Here is a 26,319-nt window from a genome sequence, read left to right on the forward strand (position 1 = left end):
AACCTCATCAGGAGCTCCTTCCCCCCTCTAAGGACACCTCTGAGAGGAAAAAAACCCACAGAAGAGCTATTTGCATAAATATCATAACTTTTATTGTTCTGTTCACAGTTTTTGAAGACACATTCCTAAATTACACAGTTATTCTCTCTTAAGAATTTGTGCCTTTTTCCAATTTGAATTTGCCTGGCTTTGACTGCCAGTTGGTGATTCTTGTGTTGCTTTCTAAGATCAGAGAGCTGCAGTGTGCAGTATTTTCTGCCTGTGAAGGTACTAGTGCACTGTAATCAAGACAGTCTCAATTCTGGTAGAAAATCTCAGCCAACTGAGTTTTCTCTCACCCTCTCTAAGGCATTTTCACACTCCACCAGTAATTTCTGAATCATATTTTTTGCATCCATTCCAATTACTCAGCTTCTCTTGTAGAATGTAAATATCCAAATTGCATCCAAAATTCCCAACTCTCGCAGCTGAGACATACAGAAGGATAATCACTTACAGCTAACAGTAATTAAAAACAAGAACACATTCGTATTCATTAGGCTTTTACCCTGGGACTGCACTGGGAATGTGCATGGAGCTGTTCTCATTCTGGTCCTGGCCATGGATATTTCTGTAATGTTTTATCAGTAGTGATTTTGTGCTGTGTTCCTCAGTGATCTGGAAGCACAGAATGTGCCAGGTCCCTGCAGAACCCTGCTCTGGGCATCCCCATTTCGTGGTGGTTGTGTCTGAGCTGCAGCAGTGTGTGACTGAGGGAGCACACAGCTCTGCAGGGCCCTGACACACCCAGCTCACTCTGATCCCAAAGGAACCCAAAAGACAGAATGAGAGGACTCACACCAGGCTCCATCAGGAACATCCATGTCCTTTGCCATCTCTTTCCAGGCTGTCCCACTGCCCACCCCCAGCAGCAGCTCACACACTGCCCCAGGCTCCTCCCTTCCAAATGCTGATCGAGGTTTTTGGGCCTCCTGAATTAAAAACTGTTAATTTTAAATCCTGACCATTGCTAAGGAATGACATCACCTTTCCAGTTCTCTTACATCATCCCTAGGTTTTATCTCCTGCATCTATTTCTTAACAGTTCTTATCCTATTGCAGATTTCCTCTGAACTTCAGCTCCTCATCACCCTCTCCAAGAACTCCAACCCAGATTTTTCTTTTCCTTTGGGTTGTGCTTTCCTTATTTTCTGCATTTCCTAACTCCCATTTTGAATGGATTGCTGTCTGCTTCCCTTTTTCTTATTTGTTTTATATTACTTTCCATCTAATTTCCCCCCTCATTTCATCACTGAAGTAGGATGGGCAGTTAGCCAAAGTTGTCCCCCTTCTCAATTGCAAAATTATTGTTTTTTGGCCATTTAATACCTTTCACTTAGAAAACTGTCAATTCTACTTCAGTTTTTCATCTAATTTCCTCCCCACTTCCAGATCTGGTATGAAATTTGCTCAGCTATGCCCTTTTGAAGCACCAATTAAATTTATTAGCAACTCACATGGCTGTTTGCTGAGCTCCACTGCAATCAGGATTCCAACCTCATTTCTGACATTCATTTATCTTTATCTGGCATAAACAAGACCAAATAATTTCATCCTTCATGTCTAGCACTGCTTCAGAAAAACAGGTCTAGGACACAGACCAGGAGCTTTAATCCTGACTACTGGATTCCTTTCCACCACAAAACAAATAAATACATTTTTACTGTCCCTGTGAAAACCCAAGCCAGTGTGTGCTGGAAGTTGATGGTAACAGGCACATGTGTCTTAGTAAACTCTTCCACATTCACTTCTCTTAGAATAATTTTTAAAAGATTAATTATTTTTTAACCACCCCAAAAATAAAAAATAAAATAATTTCCCAAGTCTCAAACAATTTTCTGGCTTCCTGCACTGAGACTGAGCCTTCAGTACCTTCTTTAATATCACAATCTCCTCAGACAAGCTGCCTTTCCAATTTTCTGCTTCTTTAGCAGGTGCAGAAGTTTAAAGTGTGAGCCAAGTCTGCCAGACAAACAGTCCTGGGTCTGACACACAGCTCAATTAACAGTAACTTATTTTTCCAATTAACCACCTTCATGCCTCCCTGTTTAAAATACCTCAGAATGCATTTTTGCATTCTAGATTTCCCAGATAAAATGAAACCAAAAAATCTGAAGCACTTTTGGATACATTAACAGCATTGTGCTACTGCTTTGAGAAACAATCCACATGGAATATCAAAGTCTGTCCCACACTATAAATAAATCCACTGCACTGGAACAGCAGGGGGAAGCTGGAGACAGAAAGGACATGGGTGACAAGGCTTGTTGCTCCAAACTCCCCAGAGAGTGAGGAGGAAGAGAAAACAAAGAGGAAGCAGGAGGTGAGTGAGTGGCTGTGGGGATGGGGAAGGCACCAGGAGCAGCCAGGTCTGTGCCAGGGAGAGCCCAGGCAGGGCAGGGCAAGCCTGGAAGGGTGATGGGAAGAGAGACCCAGATGGAAAAGGGGCAGCAGGGAAGAAAAGCCATTAAAGATGCTTGGCTGAACAAGGTTCTTTGCCAAGGAGCAGGGAAGAACGAGGATGACTTGGCCTGGAGCACAGCGCTGAGGGAGGGGATGGAGCGAGATGTGACAGCTCAGGCAGAGCAGAGCAGGAGGCAGATTGGGCAGCAGAGCCTCCAGCCCCCACAGAAATGCTCCTCTGGGCTCAGCACCGAGGCAGAGATTCCTGGCTGCAATCACACTTGTGTGTGGCCTCCCAGTGAAATGTGGAAACAGAAATTGCTGCTTCAGCTCCGGGTTCCTCCCCAGCAGGAGCTCAGGTCAAGAATGGGGATCCACACACAGAACACACATGGGGGGTTACACCCAACACCACAGTGCCACATTGGAAATCCAACTTTTAAAAACCTATTATACATAACTTCAGAGAATTTAGGGGTCTCCAAGTCCAGGCACACAAAGCTGGGCAGTTTTGGACAATTTCTGAGCAGTGTCAGCTCAGTTTTTGATCACTGAAATGATCAGACACTGCACTGTGCTTCCCAAACTCACAGAGCACAAACCTGGTTCTGCCATTTCCTACCTCCTGAGTGCTTGACTTTGTACAGCCTTAATAAGGGTCTTTCAAAAGTAGCTCTCTGTGGGTAATTGTGTGTAGGACATTTGCCAAACTAAACATGAGGGAGTTCAAGAGGCTTTTCTAATCTTGTGAGTTTATCCACTAAAGAAAAAGATTTGATTAAAAAAATGAAGTACAGCTAAACTGGGAACAATACTTTACTACAGGCTGTTCTTCATAGGCACTTCAGAATCTTGAAAAAAACCCCACAAAATTAGGAACTTATTAAATCAGAATGAAATGTACCAATGCAGAAACATAAACAGAAATGCCAGATGTATAATGTCAACTTGTAATACACAGCTTCAATTATTTCTTCTTAATTCATTTGTTTTCTTAACTTCTTTTGTTTTGCTCTCTGGAAAAGGCCATTTTCTAATGACAGATCACAGGAGGAAAGATCCAAAGTTCAAGTTTACTCCAAGGAAAAGCAGCCTCATTTCTGTGCTCACAGATCCCGTGTCCCTTTTGTACTTTTCACTCTGTGGAGGCTTCAGGACAAATCCAGGCCTGGACTGTAGCAAAGAGAGCTATGTGGAAGTTTAGGAAAGGTTTTAAAGTTTTACTCTTCAAGTACAAATGTGAAATTAGTTCTTGAACGGGAACTGAAGCCACAGGAAATGGCAGAGAGAGTGACAGGCACACAGTCACCAGCAAGTGTGCAGGTGTGTGCTCACTGGAGTACCATGTGCAAGATTCCTAGCTGGCTCTCACTTGTGTTATTTTAAAAATAATCTTCATTTATCCAGTAAAAACCCCCAACCCATTAATCAACCAACTTTTATAGTTAAGCAGATTTGAGCAGTGGAAACACAATTACTTTGTTCTGTGAAGCTGATCTTCTCCAAATCCCAAACACATAAACTGAATTTCACCCACCACCTGTCACTTCTCAACTTGCTCACTCCAGGACTTGGGCCAGGGATGCTTCCCCATTCCCAAAGCTGGCACAGTGGCTCTTCAGGCTCTGTGCAGCAGCAGTGCAGCAGCAGTGCAGCACCCGTGCAGCTGTGACCCAGCCACAACAAACAGGAGCCTCAGAGTGTTGTTTTACAGGGGCTTTAATTTCAAATGAGGGATTTTTGGTGGTGCTTTTTTCCTCACTTATTTTTTATAGAAAACAGAACTCAGGATGTGGAATTTCAGGATATCACATAGGGCAAGAGAAATATAATTTCAAATTAGGAGCACTACAGTGAAGCCACTATTGTGCCTGAAAATGAGGGACATTCCACTGAAGAGGCAGAAGTGCCATCTTCTGAAGAAAAGGGATGACAGTTTTCTTCCACTGGCAATGAAACATCAAGTAAGCCAAGACACAAATGATCCATTCCTTGTGCACACCATGATGTAAAATTGCTGACAAGAATTGCAAGTTCACATGTGCAGCAGATACAAACCCTTCATAGTTTATTGATGAAAAGAAATTCTAGTGAATTGCTAAGTGAAATTCCAACTTTATCCCACTAACAGCATTTCAGGAGGAAAAAGTAACACCACCATTGAGCTTTACAATCCTGTATTTTTAGAAAATGACATTATGGTACATCAATCCCCCTCAACATAACAACATGACATGATCTTGCTCTTCAGCCCCCAGGCTACTCCCCAGTAACCTGAGCTGCTCCTGGCTTGCAGTGCAGCTGTTCCAGCTGTGCACTCCCAGCTGACAACTGCCATGCACAGCAATAGTTATGATCATCCATGCACGGAGTATTTGCTTTAAGATGTGGAGAACTACATCTTAAAATAGAAGAAATCATTTTCCATTTGTTTCCCAGCTCTAGGCTTCGAGATATTTCAGGTTTCTGTTTATCCCAAATTCGCCAAGAGTGCACCAAGCAGCCTCTGCTGGGTGTTACAAAAATCAACAATAAATGTGCAAGTGGTCATGTTAAAGTAACAGCAAGGACAATAATCAGATTAGTAATAACTTGATTTCTACTACCATGAATCAATCACAGGTTTCTAACATCTGATGTTGTGTGAGGACCCCAGACAATTATCTTATTTAGAAACTCTACATTTTGTGCACAACTTCCTAAGATACACAGTGTCCTTCAGAATAATTCACTTTCTGTGAATACTTCATGAGAACATTTGCTCTTGTGTTGCCATGAAAGGAACAACTTACAAAAAGAGCCAGATGGCTTAGGAATATCCATCCAATCTATATTTGCACTCTATCTACAAACTGGCCTTTTAGGAACCTTGGAAGAAAAAAAAATCCTTAAGATTTCTCTCTACTGCCTATGAAGGAAGGGTTTGGTCAAACAGGGGCTGAGAATTCCCCTGATCAGTGACTTTATTTCAAGCTCAGCAAAGCAAAGCATTACCCAGACAATTCAGGGCTACTGTGTTCAGGCTCTTGTGAAAAATGGTGAGGGAAAACCTCAGGATTTTGCTAAATTCCAAAATACAAGCAGTTAATTTGAGAGTCTTGTTTAGGACTGATGGTGTGGGTCAGCCCAGCTGCAGGTTACAGATGTGACCAACACTGAAATCCTCTCCTGGTCTCCTTGCTCAGTGGAAAAGCATGAGAAGGTTTTCTGGGACCTCTTTATGATCCCAGAGTGCAAACACCAGGCACAGCTTTGCTCATGAACAGCTCCAGGCTGGCTCAGATCACCAAGAGGTCCCTGCTGAGCCCTGGGGAGGACAGAGCTGCTCTTGGCCCTGCCCTGGGCCAGCAAAGGCAGCTTACACTGGGTGTGAAACCTGCCTGAACATTACTTCAGACACCCTCCCAGGAGACCAGTTTAAATCTAAAATCCTCCCCCTTTATCCTGCAAAGATAGCAATTTTTTTTTTTCTTAAACCAACCACTTTTAGGCTGTTTTTAAGCTGAACAAAGGACTCAAAAAAGCCTTATTTTTTTCAAAGTGAATCAGAAATTCTGATAAGAAAACAAGATATTTACAGCCACTTAAAAAAATCTACTTCATATCTCAGTCTTCCTTCAGCAAAGGTTTTCTCAAATATATTCTTCAAAGCCATGAAAATTAATTTTGCAGTGTCACTCACAACCCTGCCTTTCTGAAAAGAATGCTTCATTAGAAAGTTTTCTTCAGCTTCTACTGCCCAGGCAGTATCTTCTTTATCAATTCTGCCCAATTTGTGCCATGAACTCCCTGCTTTGTCCTTTCCAGCTCCTCTCCCTCCTGCCCTGCCCTTTGCAGCCAGGCTGCAGTGGCTCTGTCCCTTCCCTCTGAGCAGACAAGGCACCAGCACTTCAAAATGCCAAAAATACACCTCTCCTTTCTGTTGAATCTCCTAGAAATACTTCCAGACTCATGTTCAGAAGCCGAACACACCAATCACAAGGTTTTTTTCCCACCTATTTTTCTTATTAAGCCTTACATTAAATTTCACTTATTTGCACTTGCAGAGGAGGAAGCCCTTGAGACACAAGTGGGACAAACACAAAGGTCAAGGGTGCAGCAGAGAGGCTGCAGCCCCACAGCTCTCACAGAACCCCAGAACAGGCAAGGAATGACACAAGTCATCTGTAAAAGACTCAGCTTCATCTTGTAACATGCTGCAACAAATTTTGCCACTGAATGGTTTTGGGTCTCCCATTTGAGAATAGATGTGAATTTACCTGCTCAAAAACTGTTTAATCTATTGAATCCATCATGTTAAAACACACTGAGTTTGCTTATACACCTTGTGGTAAAAGGAAGCTTAGAAACAAAATCTCCTGATTCTAAAGGCGCTGTCAAGTGTCTGAACTGCTGAACCCAACTAACCTGGAAGGTGGGATGTTACCTTGTACCTCAGCATGGAGACTCTGAACAACTTTTGTGTGTCAGGCTCACCATGGGATGGTTTGCTTTGATATTAAAATTAGTCTGGAAAAAAAGAGAAATTCACCCTGAAATCAGACTGCAAGCTTCCTTATGCTATGAACAAAGCTGACAAGAGAACACTGCTTCCTCCCCACCTCTAAAACTGTGAGAACAGGACAAAAGTAACAAAGGAAACATTAATTTGGGGGCTTTATTTAATTTTTCTTTTCTTTCTTTTTTTCTTTTTGTTTTTAAGATGCTACATAGTCAAACAAGATTGGTCTTTTTACGGCATAGGACTAATTTACTACTGATATCTTTGTTTCTCCCCTAAATAGACTTATTTACATACAAAAACAGTTTCCTGACCACTGTTTTTCCCAATGCTCAGATGATCAAAACTCCAACAATGGTGTAGTGCCCAAAACACCAGGAGGCAGAAGGATCTTGCACCACTACAGCAGCAAATTTTTAGTTCTCGTCACTGGCTTTGAACAGGCGCCTTCTCATACCACAAAGAATCAGTCAATTTCGTGATAATAAGGAAACATGAGATGAAATACATTAAATAAGTCAAATATGCATTAAACATCTCTGAATAACATTTTAATTCAACTAAATGAACCAACAGCAATGTAGCTTGGTCCCTTGGTGAGAACAAGGCATTGACCTTTATTCTGAACGAGCCCCTCGGTGCTGCCCAGCTCCCTCAGTGCTGCCACACCCAAGGCTTTGCAGCTTCTCACTACTCACTGAAGTGCCAAGAAATTGGTAACTTGCACAGAGTTGAAGACACTGACAGAAACTGTTAAATTCATGAGCAGAATGGTGGATTAACGTATTTTACAGAAGTTATCAACACCTCCTGCCTAACCCAGCTCCAAACATCCCTAGGGCCAGCTCCAGCAGTGGAGGAAGAGGTTTTTCTAGTTTTCCTTTTTTTTAAATTTTTTTTTTTAAAAAAGAGGTAATCCAGCAACATGTACCAGGGCCTAAGAATGTTTAAAATGACATATACAATATTCCATTGTAGTGTTAAATCAGGATTTTCTCCCCCTTTCATCATTGAAGCATATTCTCTTTCATTCATTCCCTCACCGTACATTTTGAACTTTCTAGATTATGTTACATAGTATTTGTGCAGGGGTAATTTAAAGGCAAGACCTGTGAGATGTCATACATTAATTTTTTTTTTAAACATTGTTATGAATAAATTTAATCCAATGATATGGCAGAACCATCAAACCAATTTACAATTTCCAGCATGCTGCCTCTACAAGGCTATTTTTCCTATAATTACACCAAAGACAAAGAACAAAACCACCAAAGCAAGTAGTCTGGAGCTGAGCCCTTCGTCCTTGACAGCAGCTGCAGAAGGAGAGATTGGGTTGTTTGTCTGGGGTACCTTCCTCATCCGCAGTCCATCTTCTTCCTAAAGGAGGAGAGATTGGTTATCTCTACAAAAAAAAAGCTTTAAATATTCATATTTAAATGATATTCTCGTATTTATTTGGGTGGGTGTTACAGAATACGTGAAAGCAAATTGACAGCTAAGTTAGAGCTCTGTGTCCTGAATGATCCTGAGAAGGAAGGGCAGTGAGGCAGGAGGGGAAAGCCAAGCGAGGGGGGAAGCACTGAGGAACCTGCAGGAACTCCTGCCCAAAGCCATCTGGAGATGGCTCCAGAACTTCAGAAAAATGATGGAGGAAATGCCATGAAGGTGCTTTTCTTGCTCTGTAACAAAGGTGCTGTTGGGGAAAACGTTTCTCAGTATAACTAAGAGGAAGTTGCATGTTTTTCACAAGCCAAGGCAATTACACTCCTCATTTTCCATGTCAGATGTCACAAGCAGATCTCCCAGCCCTTGAAGGGAAATCAGCTTCCCCATCATATTAACGCTGACATTTTGACATGAATCTAATGGCAATAATTAGGATATTTTACTTGATAGGAATTTGGCAGCTCACCTGATTTAAAGATGAGACAACAGATAAAACAAAGCAACACCAGCAGAAATTCTCATTCCAGGTGGGAATGATGCTCCCCTCAGCTCTCCCTGAGCTGCTGCACAGCACAGCTGTGTGTTAGCACACTCCACTCACACACACACACTCTGAGCACTCCAGGAGAGGGGAAATGAGTCTTTTGTGACTTAATTTGCGTCCAGCTGAAGCAACAGTGTTAGACTTCTTAATGTGATACAGTATTATAGTGCAAAAGTATAAGGTATCAAAGCAAAAGTCTCCAGTCTCTATCTAAATACTCAAGGAACCCAATTGTAATGAAAGTTACTGCAGTCTTCAAAATTGCCAGGTAAGTGGAGTTCAACGGGCTTGGGGTATGTCAGTGTTTCTCACTTTTGAATTTAAAGGGACACCTACATGATCTGAAGGTGAACTTATTTTTCTATTAATAATTTATTTATTGACTAATTGAAAGCCACAGGCTACCCAACACCTCACTGCTGCTCTAATTCTGAATGGAGACAACTGACTTTTGTAAACAATAAAATGCTGTTTAAATACAAAACACTTGATATAGAAACAACAAATTTTCATTTAAAATATTTTAATTTCCTTCTGACAGTGACTCCAGCCTGACACTGACAGCACTGACAGCAGGCAGTGATTCAGCATTGCTTCCTGGTATTTTACAGGTGTTTTTAACACTCCACAAAGGGACAAAGAGCTCACCTATCTGGGATGTTTATGTAAGACATCAGCTCAATTCTAGATAGCTCTTGTACAGTGTTTAGTCAAGAACAATTTGGTAAAAAATTAAATAAAATCATACAGAATTTAACAGTACTGAGTCACTGGCAAAACAAGAACACAAGGGGAAGTTAGGGCCATGTCTGTTACGTACACATATTATTTCTGTGCAAAACAAAACTGTTTTCAAGAATTCCTTCATGCGTCAGCCAGCCAAGCAGCACCAGAGCTGAGAGAACAGAGCTCCTTTCACTGGGCTGCAGGAGTCACAGCATCCACACTTTCCTTGGTGCTGATACCCATGGAAGTAGACACTTACAGCAAGTCAAGCTACTGTAAAAAGAATTTTTCAGCAGAGTGATAAAGGCTTCTCAATTACTGGATTTCCCAGCCATGTGCTGGATATGACAGGAAGCCCATTTCCCATTCATCTGTCTTAATTTGGCCATTTCAGCAGCACATTACAGGTGCAATTACTGAAACACTCAGTATTTGCACAACACTGCCCTCAAGCTCCCATGGTTTGGGAGAAGGGGCCAAGTCCAACACTGAATGCTTAATTCAGACTGAGAAATTAGGTGGGAAAAGAAAAAAGAGGGGGAATTCACTCCTCTGGGCTCTGGGTTGCTACCCAATCTCCTTCTGTGACTGCATGACTTGTGCCTCCTTTCAAAGGAACCATTGATTTCAGCACCTTCTCGCAGTTTACAGAGAAACCTGAATTATCTTTTACTTTATAGACAGCAGTAAAATATTGTGCTAAGGTCAGGTAACCAAACCTTTAAGATGGAAGCTTCTTTTTCAGGAAAGGGGTAAATCTGAAAAGAAAACAACAGCAATCTTTACCTTAAACTGTTTATTCTCCTCCCGTAACCTCTGAACTTCTACTTGAAGCCTCTTATAGTCTTCCATTACTCTCTTAACTTCAGTGTCATCCAAAGAAGAACTTATTGATTTAGACATTATAGAGGAATCTGTCTTTGTTGCAGTTGTGGATGCAATTTTATTTATTTCTATGTCATGCTGTTAAAAAAGGATAGAGTGATTTTTGGTTAGTTATTAACACCACACCACACACCTGATACATAGGAGGAGAATCAGGTAAAATTGTCTGTGCACACCTGACACGTGCCTGTATCAAAAGAAATAAACAACATTTTGCTTTCTGTAACTTTACTGCTATCCCAGAAAACATCAGATCAGCAGCAGTAAGTGAAGAGAGAATAACCTTGACTTTTCAGACCCTGCATGTACAGAAATGTCCCTAAACCAGGTGCACAACCACGGGTCCCTCCCCAGGCACAGCACAAGCAGCCACTGCAGCACCAGCACAGGCTGCAGCTCCCTCCCCTGCACTCCTGGCTGTCCCCTCTCCCTATTTCTGAGTTTCTGTGAGGATGCAGGAATTTGCAACCCAAGCTGGAAACAAAGTTCAGATCTCCCAACCCAACCCTGCTCCCTCTCCTGCCTTTGGATCTCCTCCATGCTCTGCACTTTGGAAAGGGTCTCCCATAAAACCAAACCTCTCCCCAGCCAATTACATAATCCTAATTACAGATGTTCAGTGCAAGGTAGAACAACTGTGCCTTTAGTACCCGCACACTAGGAAGCATTTTTCAGTTTATTCAATCCATTACCAGTTTTATACTGGACAAGACATATTTGCATTACAAATTATCGTGTCTATTACCCTAACAAGAAAGGATCCTACAATATTACAGATAATAATTTCAATACAATTCCTAACTGCATTTGTGTCTTCCTCATGAGTTTTCTATCAATTCACCTGACAAAATCAGAATTGTTCTAAGGAATGTTGGACAGGCAGTGAAATTTATATTGCTGATGATTATAACTGCTTCACTATAAACTCTGAGCTTCACAACCAGCAATCAGCACCTCTAATTTTTTTAAGTATTCTTTATCCTGTGACCTTTCACTAAATGACAACAGATCAACTCAAAAATTGCTTTGTGCCACTGTTGTATTTATGAAGTTTAAACTGGCTGTTAGTTACACCAAGGATTACCAAGATTTTAAATAGTTTACATTGTGTTTTTAAAGGGTGATGCCATCCAGGCAGTGAACAGAGGGCTCTGTCTTGTGCTTATCCAGCTGTCTGTACAAACATGCCATTTTACAGGATTTACTGTGGTATTAAGTCAAATCACTCAGTATGCATCTGAAAATACTCACAGGCTTATCATTCTCTGCTGGCAGCTCAAACACACACCTAAGTTTCGAATCCATGAGTTCTTCTGGTTTTGCTTCTTTCCACTGGAATAAGTTAATATTAATTTCATATTAAACATATGAGTACAATCAGGCAGATTGGAAATGCAGTGCATTATGTAAACAAATCACATCATTTCACTCAGAAAAAACCCACAGGTGTTTATCACACCACACTCAGGATGAAAAATGAGATCAAAACCAAAACTGAGTGGTATCATAAAGACAGACCAGATACTATGAAGCAAATCATTCTAAATAGTCTGAAACTTCCACAGGTAATTTATGAGAACTGGGAGCTGTATCAGAGTAATTAGCAGAGACTGGGGGGAGTAATGAGCCTGCTAAAAAAAAAAAAAGAAGGAAAAAAATTAAAGAGAGGGATGAATTCAAGGGAAGGGAAAGATAACAAGCCCCCCAAAAAAATCACAGAGTAATATCTCAACTCTCTGGCCAGTGGAGTTCCTATTCAAACTTCTCCAATTTCACATGAGCTTTTCTTCCTGACTGGAATGAATACAGGACTGCTCTTCCCCCTCCTTGTTTTCCAGCATCAATGTCTGAACAGCACCCGATGTGCAGCACACAGAGGGACAACTTCCCCTCACTCCTCCTCTCCCCTTCAGCTGGGGACTCTGCCATAAACAAGATTCCTTGCAACCTTTTTAACAGGGATCAGCAGTAATAAACCATTGCTCAGTATCAGCTGTAACCCTGAAGTGAAGAGATTTATTCTCAGCGATAACAAACAGCAAGAAGTGTCCACTCTTCTATCCTGGAGTTCTCACGTGCTCCTCTTCACTCTGACCATCCTCCTGGTAGCTTGGTATTCCTCAGCATATCTCAAGTAGGTGACAAATTATGGCTAAGCCCATGCAAGCTGGAGTAGTATTTAACTCATCCTAAACAGCTGAATCCAAGTTCAGCTCTGTTGGGGCTGAAGTCAGATCTATTTCGAGCTCCTTGGCTGCCTGGGAAGTGTTGAAAGCTTTATAGTACTCCCATAACTGGTCTCACCTGTTCATCCAGAATAGGAAGAGATCTGGAGAGTGGTAACAAAACTGAGAACTGATCAAAGTGTTACAGGAAAAGGAATCCTATCGGTCTGCAGAGCTTTGGAAAATTGCAAGGCCCATCTAGGTCCTAAAAAACATTCTTTGCCAGCAGAATAACATTTGTCATGGTATAAAGTAACTCATAAAAATTAAAGAGCTCAAAAGAAAGGCAGACTGACATCTTTCTACTGATGCAGACATTTTATTACTATTGCTGTTTCTCCCACTGGATCTTATTTTGAGCCCATTAAACAAATATAGTTCCATAAATCAGTTTCAGAAGGGAAATTATTAACCTGCATAGTGCCACAGCCTTAAGAAGCTATTCAGAAGAAGACACATATTGTGAAGACTACTGTAGAGTATTTCTGGGTTGGCTTTTTTGTTTTTAAGTAGCACACAAAAGCCACACACTTTTAGAAAAATGATCTTTTTCCTTTTTACACTGTGTCCTCAACAGCCACTGGATGCTCTCTCAAGCTAACAAAAGCCAGGCTACAGAGAGCTTCCTTGTGCCTTCTTCTGGGGGCAAATCTTGCTGAAAAAGGAAAGCCAGCAGTTGACATAGTGGTTTACTCCTCTGCAGGTTGTCTTACTGTAGCCTGACATTTTTATGTCTTTTGTCCTTCTCTGCTCCAGCTCCTACATAATTCTACTGCTCTCATTTGTAATCCACAGGACAGAATCTGTGAGGGCCTTTCATTTACAAAGCCACAGCAGACACAGGTAGGGATAAAATAAAACACAATATTTGTAAATCATCCTCTCGCATCTTGCCAAAGGAGCTGCTCAAGAGAAGACTCAAGACTGAGAGTAGGTACATCAAAATGATGCCACAGACTTAGAATATATTCTGTATATCCTTAGAATATATTCAAGCTGCCCTTTCTAAAGAAGGATATAAGGCAAAAACTACAGCTACTTGTTTCATGGTGTGGCATCCCATTACTGACAGCAGCTTCCTAAAGCAGCAACCACAGACAACAACTCAGTGCAAGATTCCTGGGGCTCAAAATAACAGAAAACTCCTTGCCATGCAGAGATGAAAATCTGGAAAAGCTTTTAATGACTATTCTAGTGTGGTTTGACAACACCCCTTAAACAATGCAGTCAAAGGACTTACAACATTCTACAATTAGAAAGAAATCCATTTAAAATAATTTCAATACTTACTACTGCTTCCATATCTGAAGTATCAGCTGGAGCAAACATAGACTGAACCATAAACTTGTGTTTACTTTTCTCATTAGGGTCATAGTCAAAAGGCTGTAGCATCACTGGAAGAAAAAAACCCAGAACACATTGCATTAACATTGCTCTGCTGCAGTCATGCACTGATGACACAGTCACCAGATTCCAGAAAAACAAACATTAAAATGGTTTCAAGTTGTCTGTTGTTAAGACCAAAGCAGCAGCTGAGATCAGGAACCTACTTTAAACCAGAATTTTGAAAGGAGGCAAGAGAAACAGATTTCCTCAGTCTGTCTAGACTTTGGTCTGAGAAATGCTGATCACTCCACATAATTCTGTACACAGCTATAGAAGACAACAATAGTCATTTATAGGAAATAGGATCATTTACATATCTTCTGAGACAGAGGGAAACATTTTCCAAGACAGCATCTTTTTGTCTTGCTCCATCCTTGGGGCAGGAGTAAGGAGCATTTTGATGAGCTGTACACACAATATTGCTGATGGTGCCCGAGAAAAGCTACAGAGGCAAAGTCAAACATTGTAAACCTTGAGGTTCAAGTCTCAGGATGGAAATTTCCTCTGAAAAGTTTAAGAGTCTCGTGGCATTTGATTTATCAAGTACAAGTATTTTGCTTCCACAAATAAGTTACTGAAAGTTTGTTACCAATTTATAGCTTGAAGTTTATAGTTAAATGGGATGCAAACTTTGCCTATGAAAGGTATGCAAGGAATGTATTTCTCTTCACTCAAAAAATAAAAAGCATTCCAAAATTTACTTATGCAGAAAATTACTCTCTTTGGAGAAAGAGAGGAAGGAACAGCAGGTTTAGGGAGTGTGTGTGCTTTAATTTATTTTTTTAAGCAATGTTGGGAATTTCCATGACTTTGCTTTTGGGTTAAAGCAACCTGAAGAGGGACAGATGGGAATTTCATTTACACAGAATAATCTTTAATCACAGTGGTCACTTGGAACTCCCACATTTGCAAATAACACCTGGATGTTCAGCTACTGGGGCATTAAAAACCATGAGCTTGGCTTCACCATGAGACAGAACATGTGGAAATCAGCAGCACAGTTTACACAAACATGTTATTAGACACTGCAAAAAGCCTCCACCCCCTCAAACTGAAAACAAAGCTTGCAAATACTGCCATTACTGCTAACAGAAAAAAATGGTGTAAGGTTTAAAAATTCACATTTTATGACCTCTCTTACTTCAGCCCCTCAATTCAATCACTAAGAAGAGAAGCAGGTCAAAAATTAGGAACATTTTCAAGTACTGGTGCTATTACCATTATGTGCCCAAATTCATGTGCACGAATTGTAGGGGTTTGTTGTATAAAAGCAATATCCAAAATCCCATTTATTGCAAATGAAGGCAAGTCAAACCAATCTGCCTCCCTTAATGAGCAGGGTATGTTATGGCTGTGCCATCTTTACTGTGCACACAGTCTGTGGCCATCAACAACCACATGCCTGTTAAAGCCCAGGGAGAAGGCAGGCAATAAATTCTCTCAGATGAGGTGCTTTAAAAATTATTATACATTTTAAACTCACCTTGCAGTAGTTGGATATTATTAAAAAAAAAAGTTTGCAAATTAACTGGCTACCTTTAAAACTATTTCCCAAACAGGAGTGACTGCACTGTGAAAGCACAACTATTTCAACACTGCCTGACACATCACTGAGAAGCAGCAGCATTGTTTTTTTCCTCTGGAGCAGACACTTAAATAATTTCAATTGTAAGATCCAACTGGATAGCCAGAACTACTCAGCATTTATGGAACTTCCACAGTTGTGGCTTTTTCAGCTTGCTTTGCTGAGTGCACCTATCAGCTCATTTGAAAATCCTCATTTCCCAAGGGACAGTGCTGAATCCATCCTGGAATGCCAAATGATCACTGCTCCCAGCTCCATTCACTGAACCACAAGAGCCAGAGAGGGCTTGACAGCACAGGCGTTGTTAGCACTTGTATTTTTAGATCAATACATGAAAGCCACACTGACACAAATTATTCAGCAAATGTCTTGTAAGCCAGATGGGAAGCTCAAAAAGATGTACTTTTTTCAAGAGGAAACCAAACCATTTTAATATTTATCCACACACTATTGGGGTTTCTGTGAAAGATTAGTTCCATAAAATTGCCCTAATTGCTGGAGAAATTGCCAGTGAGAATGTGGCTCCTTTGTTCTGAATGGAAATCACAAACCTTATGCAAAAATTATGTGAGAAGTATGTTCCTACAGAATGCCTTATCACATCACAGGTCCCATCTGGTCAGAAGCTTCAATTTTCATCAGCAATCAGGCTTTTAAAAAACAAAATTATTAATGTGATCTTCAGGTTTACAGTCAGCAGCATCCATCAGGCAGAGATCCTCAACCACTTCCCAGGCTGCTCACCCCAGAGCTCGAGCACCAGCACTGCTCTACCACAAGCAAAAACTGCAGAGTCACTGAGAGACCCATGCACATGGGGTTTCTCACACATTCCTGCAATATCCCCACATTTTATCCTCAGTAGAGAGGCACTGACCATCCAATGTGCTCTTTCTTTTCCATAGAACAGTTCACTGGCAAAGTTAGTTACAATTAGTTAGTTACAATGATAGAAGCATTAAACTCCTGTGGTTTTCCTAGAATAAACCAGATTTTCCAAAGAACAGAGGAAATCTGAAGCAGGGAACCCCTTTAACACCTGCTAGGATCTAGCTGTCCTTTCCAAGAGCAGAAGGAACAGAAAAGTCTCCCAGCTCAGATGGTCAGCAACCTTCCTCTAGTTTCCATCTAAATTTATTAATGGCCTGTTTACTTGGTCCTGGACCAGCACTGCCCTAATGCTGAAATAGCAGAGAAGGGGAAGAGTCATTTACTTCTGGTGCCCTCCAGGCCATCAATCACAGTAGCTCCTGGCCTAGTGGTAAACCTAAGCCAGACTTGGTGGGTTCTCTCCAGGCCAGGCTCCCCATTCATCCTCTGCACCTGTTTTGGTTTGAGCTCCTCTGATTACACGTGCAGGAAACTTTACTAGAGCCTTGAAGCACAGCATTGATGCCCTCTCACCTCTTCCCTTATCCAGATGTACGGTGCTACATCTGCCTTCCTCACAGCCACATTATGTCTTACTATTATTATTATTATTTCTATTATCTTGCTCACCCCAATCAGGTCCCTTCATTCAACAAGCCTGCAACTGTAGCAAGACTATTTTATTCTCCAAATATGTGATTCTGCAGTTTTTCTAATGAAACTCATCCCATTTCTCTTATTGTAGCCTTCAAGGACACCTAATTCTGCTGTATATCTTCAATCTCTCAACTCTACAACATCATCAGTTTTTAGAGTACTCTTTGTTCCAGAATTGCTTGTAAAAGCATCAAACAAGATTGGAACCAAGAATCACTCTCAAGAAACATCACTAGTAGCTCCCTGCTTTCACATTTCCATCCACATCACTGTTCATTCTTAAGCAGGCTCAATGAACAGCTCAATGCTACCTTTATCAATCATTTTCCCAAATGGCACTGCATGGAATTCTTCATGGTCTGGATGGATCAAATCTACCACACTTATATCACATAAAATACCCCAACCAGAAACAGGGGCAAGCCTCAAGATCCTTGTGGAATTCCATTAGCTCTGGCAGAGGTGAGCAAAGGACTCACATCTGCAGAAACGAGCAGAATCCATTGCACCATCCCACCTTGTTCCATGTTCTCATAAATAAACATAAAATTTCTGTAAATATTTCAATGTTACTAAGAAGTGTTGAATTTGTGAAGATCAAGATAGAATTTTAAAGCAGGCAGGCAAGAACAACCCAGAACAGGGCACAGGAGTTTCCTGCCAAGGAAAGCTTGGGAATGCAGCAGTGGATGGGACACAGTCCGTGCCTGAGGGAATGGGGCAGACCCACTGTGATTGCAGAGCACAGGGCTGCAGCTCCATTCCTGCCTTTCCAAAGTCAGGAAAGCTCAGAAAAGACTAAAAATCCCCCCCCTGATATTCGACAGCAAACTCAGCTGCTCCTCCCTCCCAGGAGGCGTGTTCAGACTGCTCTCTTCAGTGGGACTGAGCACAGATGGTGCCATCTGCAATTCCTCTCTCCTCCTGATCCATCCACTGCAGACTCACCAGCGTCTGCTGGCATTCCTTCACTTCTCCTTTGTAATCCATTCACGGCTTTTATTTTGGTTTCAAAGCCACAAAATCAGCTCTCTGTGCTGGAATCAGAGGTGCTGAGCAGCAATGTGTGCAAGTGGTGCTTTCCCAGCACTGCAGCCCCAGTGCAATGGAATCAGATGACAGAGCTCACACACAGTTACATAAACTCAGCTGTTAAAATTACATGCCATTATATAACAGGTGAAAACACGGGCTCCAAACCCGACATCCCAGCAGGCAGCACATGCTGACAGGGCCTCAAATGCTGGTATTTAGCAAAAGCTGTGATATGGCATAAGAAGGCAGCATTTGAGACTCCACTAGATTAAAGTGAGCTTTATTTTTCTAGCATTTTGTTAAGTCTTTAAATGAGCCATCATATTAATGTGAAATAAAGTGGAACTGCTGCTTCTTAGAGCAAAATATCTTCTCATACACTCACAGCAAAATAGTACAGGCACAGTTTCACAGGAATATAACAAAGGCATCTGGTTACTACAGAGCAAGAAGGAAGAGGCTGCCCCAAATTCAGCTCCAGGCAATAATATTCTCTATTCTAGACTAACAAATGCTGAGGCACTGATTTTTTTGGAGACAAGGTGCAGCACCAATGCAGGGCTATCAGTGGCTGTGAAGGGAACAGATTGCATTTAGTAAACACAACCCAATTAGCTTAAGTGTCCAGAAGTTACTGTATTAACTATATTTTAAATAATTTCCCATCAGTAGTATTTTCACTAGGTTTGAAGGAATTCAAGTCCTATTTATTCAAGTCCTATTTTTATGCCCCTGTGCAAGACTTGAATTAAATGACTGAAAAGATAACTGATTTAGAGGCAAAGAAACAAATTCTATTTATTTTTCACTTCATTAACTCCAAAATCAGTCTTTTGTTCTCGAGCAATATTACTCCAAAGTAAAGGTTAAACACATCTTCCTCCCTTTCTGTGAATCTGAAAACAATTTTATTTTGCAAGTTAATAACAGTCCCCTCTTTGATGCCTCCCATCCAAAGGATCCCATCTGCTGATCAAAACCAAAGACACTGCCATCCCCAAGACCAAAATCAGGTCCCACGCATGGTTTGAAGGAGCTTATCTATTACCTAAGGAACAATGAAAGTGTGCTACTTGCATTTTAAAATACAATGTTAATATAAGGACTGACAATTTAAGATTGTTATTTATTACTACTCTTAATATCAGCATGGAAATATTAGAACACACATGTGAGCTTGTGATTAAATATACCACAGCCATTTTCCACACTAACCAAATCATAAATCACTACAAATAAGGTTATCAGAAAAGGGAAATTCTTAAAGCTGTGTAAGCAAGAGCAGAGCACAACTCAGGGTTAGCACAGCAGTCTCATAAGGGGATACTTTACTCATAAGATCCACACTGTAGCTGGTGTGCCACAGGGAAGGGCCAGGCTGGAAAAGCAATCTGCTGGCAGCACAACAAGAGATGGCTCCTACAACACTTGCCTGCACTGTATTTGCTCAGGGTGGAGCTAAGGGGCACTTGTGAGCAAAACTCAACACTGAGATCAAGACAACATTTCAAAAAGCCTGGTAAGAGCCTGCAAAGGAAGTAGGCTTTTAATTTTCAAAGTTCATCTGCAAGATGAAAAGCATCCACATCTTTATAGCACAAAGATAATTTGTAGCTAGAAACCATGCTAATTTTCATTATCATTTCATTGATTTTAGTGCATTTGATATGCTTGCCTGCAGCTAGTATAGATGACAGACAGCTTTACTTGGGAATTGTTCCGACTTTTAAAAATCTCCATTTCTCTCCAGAGAGCTTTTCCATTTACATATTAGTCATTCCAGAGCTCACTGGGTAGTGCTGGCCCTCTCCTGAAGCACAAGTGCTTTGCCTGCCCCACCTGGAGCTGCCACCACTCCCTGGTTACCTCCCCACTGCCATTCCCCTGGGATTAACTGCAAGGGAGGCACAATCCTGCAGCCCTTTGCACACTCAATTTGACACCACAGAAATCCCAAAGACAACAGATCAATGAGTGTGCAAATATGGGCATGTATAAGAAGACTCATAGGATGAGAGTTGCTTAATTTTACAGTGCAAAGTGGTTTCAGGATCAATTTTTATTTTGTTGAAGCAAGCTCTCTCTAAGGGTGAGGTGTTTAAATATTTTGAATTTTATTAAGTAAGAAACTGAAGTCAATTTTTACATGTTAATTTTTTTCAAGTAAAAAGCATTGGTTTTGGCATCCCAAAGTTTTATCCCAGGCTAAAAGAGGCTGGTAGGAGCAAACTGTATAACCTATCAATAATATTTCTTATCATGCCAATATTAATTTTTTTAGGAATAGCAAAGCAAATCTGAATCTGCAGGTTTACAGGAATAATTTTCTTAACTCAAGTCTGACCTCATTCATCCAATATGCCACAACTACATCCTTTGACAGAATTCTTTATTAAGAACATGCATCAGAGAAGTTATTGAGAGAATATATTATCAGTAAGTTAATAACACACAGATACTGTTTGTAAGAATACTCAGCTCTTTATGCTTTCAAAGTAAGCCACTCCTTTGCCTTTCCATTACCAAACTTAGGCAAGTGAAGAGCTACTGACTCATTAGAGAAAATCATTAACTTTTCCCATGCAACAGCAAAGATTTAGTCATTTGACATTTTTAACACCAAAGGATACTGAATCTTCAAGGCACACAAAACAAGCATGGTTTGAAAGTAAATGTTTTCACTGTTGGTTAAATCAAAGGCAGTTTGCCATCAGCCCACACCAGCCCAAACCAGTGGCTACCATCCACCCAGTTTTATTCCTCCCTCAATGTGCTCAACCAAGCACTTGTTTGACCCCGTGGTGAGCTGGTTCAGGAAGTTAAGCTGGCAAAAAACTGACTGTACAAAAATAATCCCACAGGGAGGGCAGGGCTGCAGCAGGACTGGTCTGGATACGCTGGCTGAGGCTGTTAATGAACCATATCAATCATTTGTGTATTTCTGCCTTTTTCCTCTCCGAAACAAGAAGACCAAACTTGTTCCTGCTAGACCAGGAGAAAGAGAAGTAAGGATACATGAAATTGCTGCTTCTCCATGAAAACAACCTCTTGGATTCACCAAAACACTTTCAGGCTGGAAGGCATTCCAAGAAATAATTGATCATAAGAAGCTATTTTCAATCAGCAAAGAACTGCTTGAATGGCTTACCAGAAACATTAATTGATGTTCCTGCATCGATAATTCCACTGTTGGGCCTTACACAGTATCTACGTGGTGCTGTGGTCTTAACTTTGAAGCACACATTTCTGTCCGTGGGGTTGCCGAGCTTCAGGTTTGTAGTGACCACATCTGTGAAAGGACCTGGGGAGGAGAGCAAAAGCAGACTTGAAATCACACAGAAAGCACTTTTCAAGCAGAGGCTAAGCAGGCTCTAAATCTCTGTTCACAAATCTTATAAAGTAATTAGATGTTCAATTTCCATCTGCAGCACGTCCAGATAATCGTGCACGCAAAGCTGAGGCTGCAGCCAGGCCCCAGCCCGAGAGCTCATCATTAACAGCAAAACAAAAGGGGGAAATCATCCACACATGGTACCAACACCACAACATGGCATTCAAAGGATGCCAAATTCCCTGCTGTGTCACAGTTGCTCCATTCTAGTCCCAGAAGCCCAGGCTAGCAGAGACACCACATACACCCATGCTGTAGGTGTAAGCAGTGAGTACAGCACAGTTTGTTAACCAAGGACTACCTCAGATCCATCTGCACATGAAGCTGGACCTCCACAGAGCCAGGACTCCTCCAGGTTTTCAGGAATGCCATATCAAAACCAGCAAGACAAGCATACAGAGTGCATCTCCTTTTGCCTACCAAGTTCTTTTATTTTTTTAATAAACTGTCTTGGCAACTAGAAATTATAAAGCAAAAGAAATAAAGTAGCCTACCTCGCCCAGGACAGGAAATAACCATGTGGAAATAGGAAAATTTTTAGACATTGAGAGCACTGGTGAAAATTTCCATATTAGCAAAGCCAAAATCAAACCATTGTCAAGTTCTGCAAAACCAAGTGCAGGCAAATCCTTTTCTCTCAGGGTCACCACCGAATTGAAACTCCCAAATCCCTCAGGCTGATTTCCTACAAGACACTGATAAATCAGACAGGTAGCACACAACTACAGTGCTTCACAGATGGTAAAGAAGTAAAATTAAAAGAAATATAACCACACTTTGATAAACTGTCTTCTCCATAGAAGTGATTAATTTGAGGCCTGAATAAAATATCTTCATTTGTTCTCAGGAGTAAAAATAAATTAGTCCAAAAAAAGCATCAAACTTTTCCTTGCAGAAATGGCAACCCTCAAATTGAAAAAGGGTGAATGATGATGATAATAAAAATACTGGCAGGCAGCATTCCACCACCCTCCTCTGCCAGCATGGATGCCTTGATGTAATTTAAGTTTGCTTCTTATTCTACACAAATTTGTCTCCTAAAACAATATTTAATGCAGCTGTAACAGTACTACAGTCCTGCAACCTCTATCCTTGATCCAATTTGTTTAAAGTAATTAGAAGGGGAAAAACCTCAAAAGAATCACACACATAATAACTCCAACCAGGCAACAAGGCAGCACCACTTCTGTCTGCACCCTGAGCAGACCAGCTTGGCAATGCAATGGGAGCTAAAAAATCTGAAGTAATAAAATTTTCAAATCCCATGGCAAAGGTTTCACTAGACCTGTGCCTGGTGAAACACTGAGATGTGAAAGAGAATGAAACACAGCTGTAAAGTTTTCTCTGTGTTCTGCATGCAGGGAGAGACTTTAAGCTAATGGAAAATAACTGGCCAGAAGCAGCCATGAGTTGTTAAAGAAGTTAAAATAAGCCAAATCATCAGAAAAATCCAGCAAACATTTAGGTGTGTAACGACAGTAGCAGATCTTCAAAACAGACCTAACAGGGAGAAATCAAACGTTTCAGAAGAAATTATAGGATGCCTATGCAATAAAGATGTGTCTTTACTAAAAAAATTACAGCTTGAGTTGTTCCAGCACAGGGGGAGGGTTGGCTGTACAAAGCCCTTCATCTGTGGCTGCATCCTCAGCAGTGCTTTACTAGTCTGCATGCTGGGATAGATTTCCTGGGGGAAATACCGTGTTTTGACTTGGCTGATCCACGAATGTGTGCGGGATTTGTGTGCCCCAGCACAGAGCTGCTGTTTGAAATTGTAATATGACAACGATTCTGTGTGGAAAATAATTTCCAAATGGAATTACTTATTGCTAACATAGATCACACCAAAATATTTGGCAGCAAAACCTTTCAGCAGACGGAACTCATTTCTTCTTGTCTGCTTGGTGTTTCCTCTTCTGTTCTGTCCACTAAACCCTAAACATTTTCTTTAGCTACATTTCCCCCAAATTACAGGTTTTACAGCCACCACAACTGTACTAGAAGGTTGACATCTGCTTCCAGCAAACCTGTGGGCAAGCACACTCATTCTTATGGCCCTGCTGCTCAAACTCTGCAGCAAGGCAAAACACAGCAGACAAATGCAGGATTAACGTGCCAATTAAGGTCTCCTGAAGAAAAAAATAAACAGACCACAGGGTATTACTCAGGGGTAACTGGGGCATGGCAGTGAAATATTATCACTTGGCTGGCCTGCCTTTTAAGAGCAAGGCCCATGGACTGCCAGCTGAAATGAAATCTTGGTTGCCTGTAGTTGGATTACTACAGCCAAGGTTACAGGTTTTTGGGGAGGTTGGTGTATGTGGGAGAACTTATCCCAGGAGAGACACAAGGTAATTCTGCACTGGAAATACACCTTTGCTTTCCAGCATCTGGACTTGAGCACTGCAGATAAAGCTGGTGTGGGTTTTAACAGTCATGTGAGATGCACATCAACCCTGCAGCTTCATTTTTCAATGCAAGGCATTGGGACTTTGGGAATCCTACCCAAATACAGGAAGAGAAAACACTACAATCTTTCTGGTAACTTTGTCCTCATTACAAGTGGATGAACTATTGATACAAATTTATGCAACATCTGGACAATGCTTGTACTCCCAAGGTGGGCTGAGAGCACAGTGAAGCCAGACTGGTGCATCTGGATGGTCCTGGGGTGAAAGCAACAAGTGAAGATGAAGATTGACTCTTAAAACCCACAATCCTAACTTAATCACATTATTTTGTTTTGAATGTTTTTTCGATTGCTTATAATAATATTTCTAGGTAAGTGGAACTGATACTAAGGCAGGGTGCTTTCCAAATGACAATTTGCTCTTTAAAATCATCCCAACTGTTTTTCTCACAGGTTTTTTAAAGATCATGAGAAGAATGCCACTGGTGTCATCCCAAGGACAAAGTTATGGGAAACAGGGTCTGTACATGCATCATCTGACATGGGGGTGTCATGGGAGCATGGAAGAATGTAGTAAATTGAATTTGGTGCTGAAAGTCTGAAATACTCCACAAGGGCTTGGTGACTTTCTCCTGCCAAAATAAAGTCAACTCATGTTAATGCAAAGTGGGCATCTAGTGATACACAAACTAGCAGTACTACTGAAAGAAAACGAAATATCACCTTCTATACTCATAAAACAACAAATAGGAAGAGGTATCCTGGTTTTTCACAGGACTACTTTTCAGCAGGATTGTTACTGAACTGTGGCTTTTCACCCACAAATCCAACCCTTCACATTTGAAGATCACAATGTTACCTCAGAATTTTACAGTCCATTTCCTATTCAAACACCAGTGCTGTATCAACCTTTCCTTAGAGAGCCATGCTGCAGTGTATGGCACTGTAATATCCCACACCATTTTAGTAATGATAAAAAAGTCTGGGAATTAGGTCAAAAGATCATGATGTCAACTCTATTTAAATTTTAAATAACCCTCACTGCAATAGAAATTGCCCATAATTGTTTCAGCAAATTCAGGCTGATAACTTTTTGATGAGCACAGTACTCACTGGGAGTTCCTTGCCACTCACTCCTCAGAGAAACCACGTTAACACAGCCCCATCATTTGTACTACATCTGAACACAACCATCCTCACCTTAACCAAAATTCCACGCTTTGGTATGGCAAATAATCAGACCTCATGCTGTTTGGCACATGAAGGAATTCAGCATAAGCGCCAGCAGAGGGAAAGCTTTGATGGCACAGGCTTGGGCAGGAACGTTCAAACCCAGCAGGGACAGTCTCTGCAGATCTGTACCTGCAATTATCACTACATCTTTATCACTAACTACACACATCAGCTGGCCCACAGGGTTGCTTCATTCCTGCATGAGCCCATCTCACTGCTGAGAGGGGAGGTGGTCTGGCCCTCATCTCCACCAGCTGCCTGTGCAAGCTGCACTGCGCTCCTCTGCTTGGCCAAGAGCAGAGCCAGGAGCTGCTGGGGCTGGAAATTAATCCCTCACCAGAGAGAGGGAGGGGGCAGTGGGGAGAGAAAAAGGAGAATCAGTTTTCAGCCAGAACCAGCAGCACTCAGAGCTGGCATCAGGAAAACTGCATTTTCCTGCACAGCATTCTGCCAATTTAAGGCCTCACAGTTGCAGGTTAAAGCTTGCAAGCACATCTGGGCATACGTGCTGCAGTCACACTTGTAGTGCTGGCATAGCTGCTGAAAGTAATTAAGGCACATTCATCATTTTGTCTGTACTTAAATTTAATGCAAATTCTCATCTGCTAAAAGCTAGGCTTTTCTAAAAAATGTAGTGAACTTTCCAAAGAAGAGCACTGCAGGAATACTTGATACAACTGGCAACCATTGATCCACAAGACTAGGAATAAATTCTTATCCAGTTGCCCATTCCCAGAGTGTTTTAGATGCACTTTCAGCATCTTGCCCTGAACAACTTTTGCAACTCCAGCTCACCACAGACATGTATCCAACAGCAAGGTAATTGGAAACAGCCAGCAATACAGGCAGAGCCTCTCATGAGATAACCTCTCTTGTACTTCCTTTGTGGAAAGCAGTGGAATGCAATATTAGGAGGGGAAGGATGTATTTCACCATGGTTTAATCCCACTGATGTGTCAGATGAAAGTCATTAATCACCTGAC

The 26,319-nt window shown here is 41.3% G+C and overlaps 1 protein-coding gene across 1 annotated transcript in view; it reads right to left on the minus strand.

Annotated features, from left to right (window-relative positions):
* Positions 1-101: 101 nt before the first annotated feature.
* VAPB (VAMP associated protein B and C) overlaps positions 102-26,319 on the minus strand; it is a 37,285-nt gene continuing 11,067 nt past the window's right edge. The window contains exons 2-6 of the mRNA XM_058815004.1: positions 21,451-21,603; positions 14,060-14,163; positions 11,796-11,876; positions 10,446-10,622; positions 102-8,320 (exon numbers count right to left, since the gene is read on the minus strand). Coding sequence (XP_058670987.1) covers positions 8,162-8,320; positions 10,446-10,622; positions 11,796-11,876; positions 14,060-14,163; positions 21,451-21,603 — 674 coding nt within the window. The 3' untranslated portion in view covers positions 102-8,161. The remainder of the gene's footprint in view (positions 8,321-10,445; positions 10,623-11,795; positions 11,877-14,059; positions 14,164-21,450; positions 21,604-26,319) is intronic.

Source organism: Ammospiza caudacuta, chromosome 15 (assembly GCF_027887145.1).
Source record: "Ammospiza caudacuta isolate bAmmCau1 chromosome 15, bAmmCau1.pri, whole genome shotgun sequence".
Classification (NCBI taxonomy): Eukaryota; Metazoa; Chordata; class Aves; order Passeriformes; family Passerellidae; genus Ammospiza; species Ammospiza caudacuta.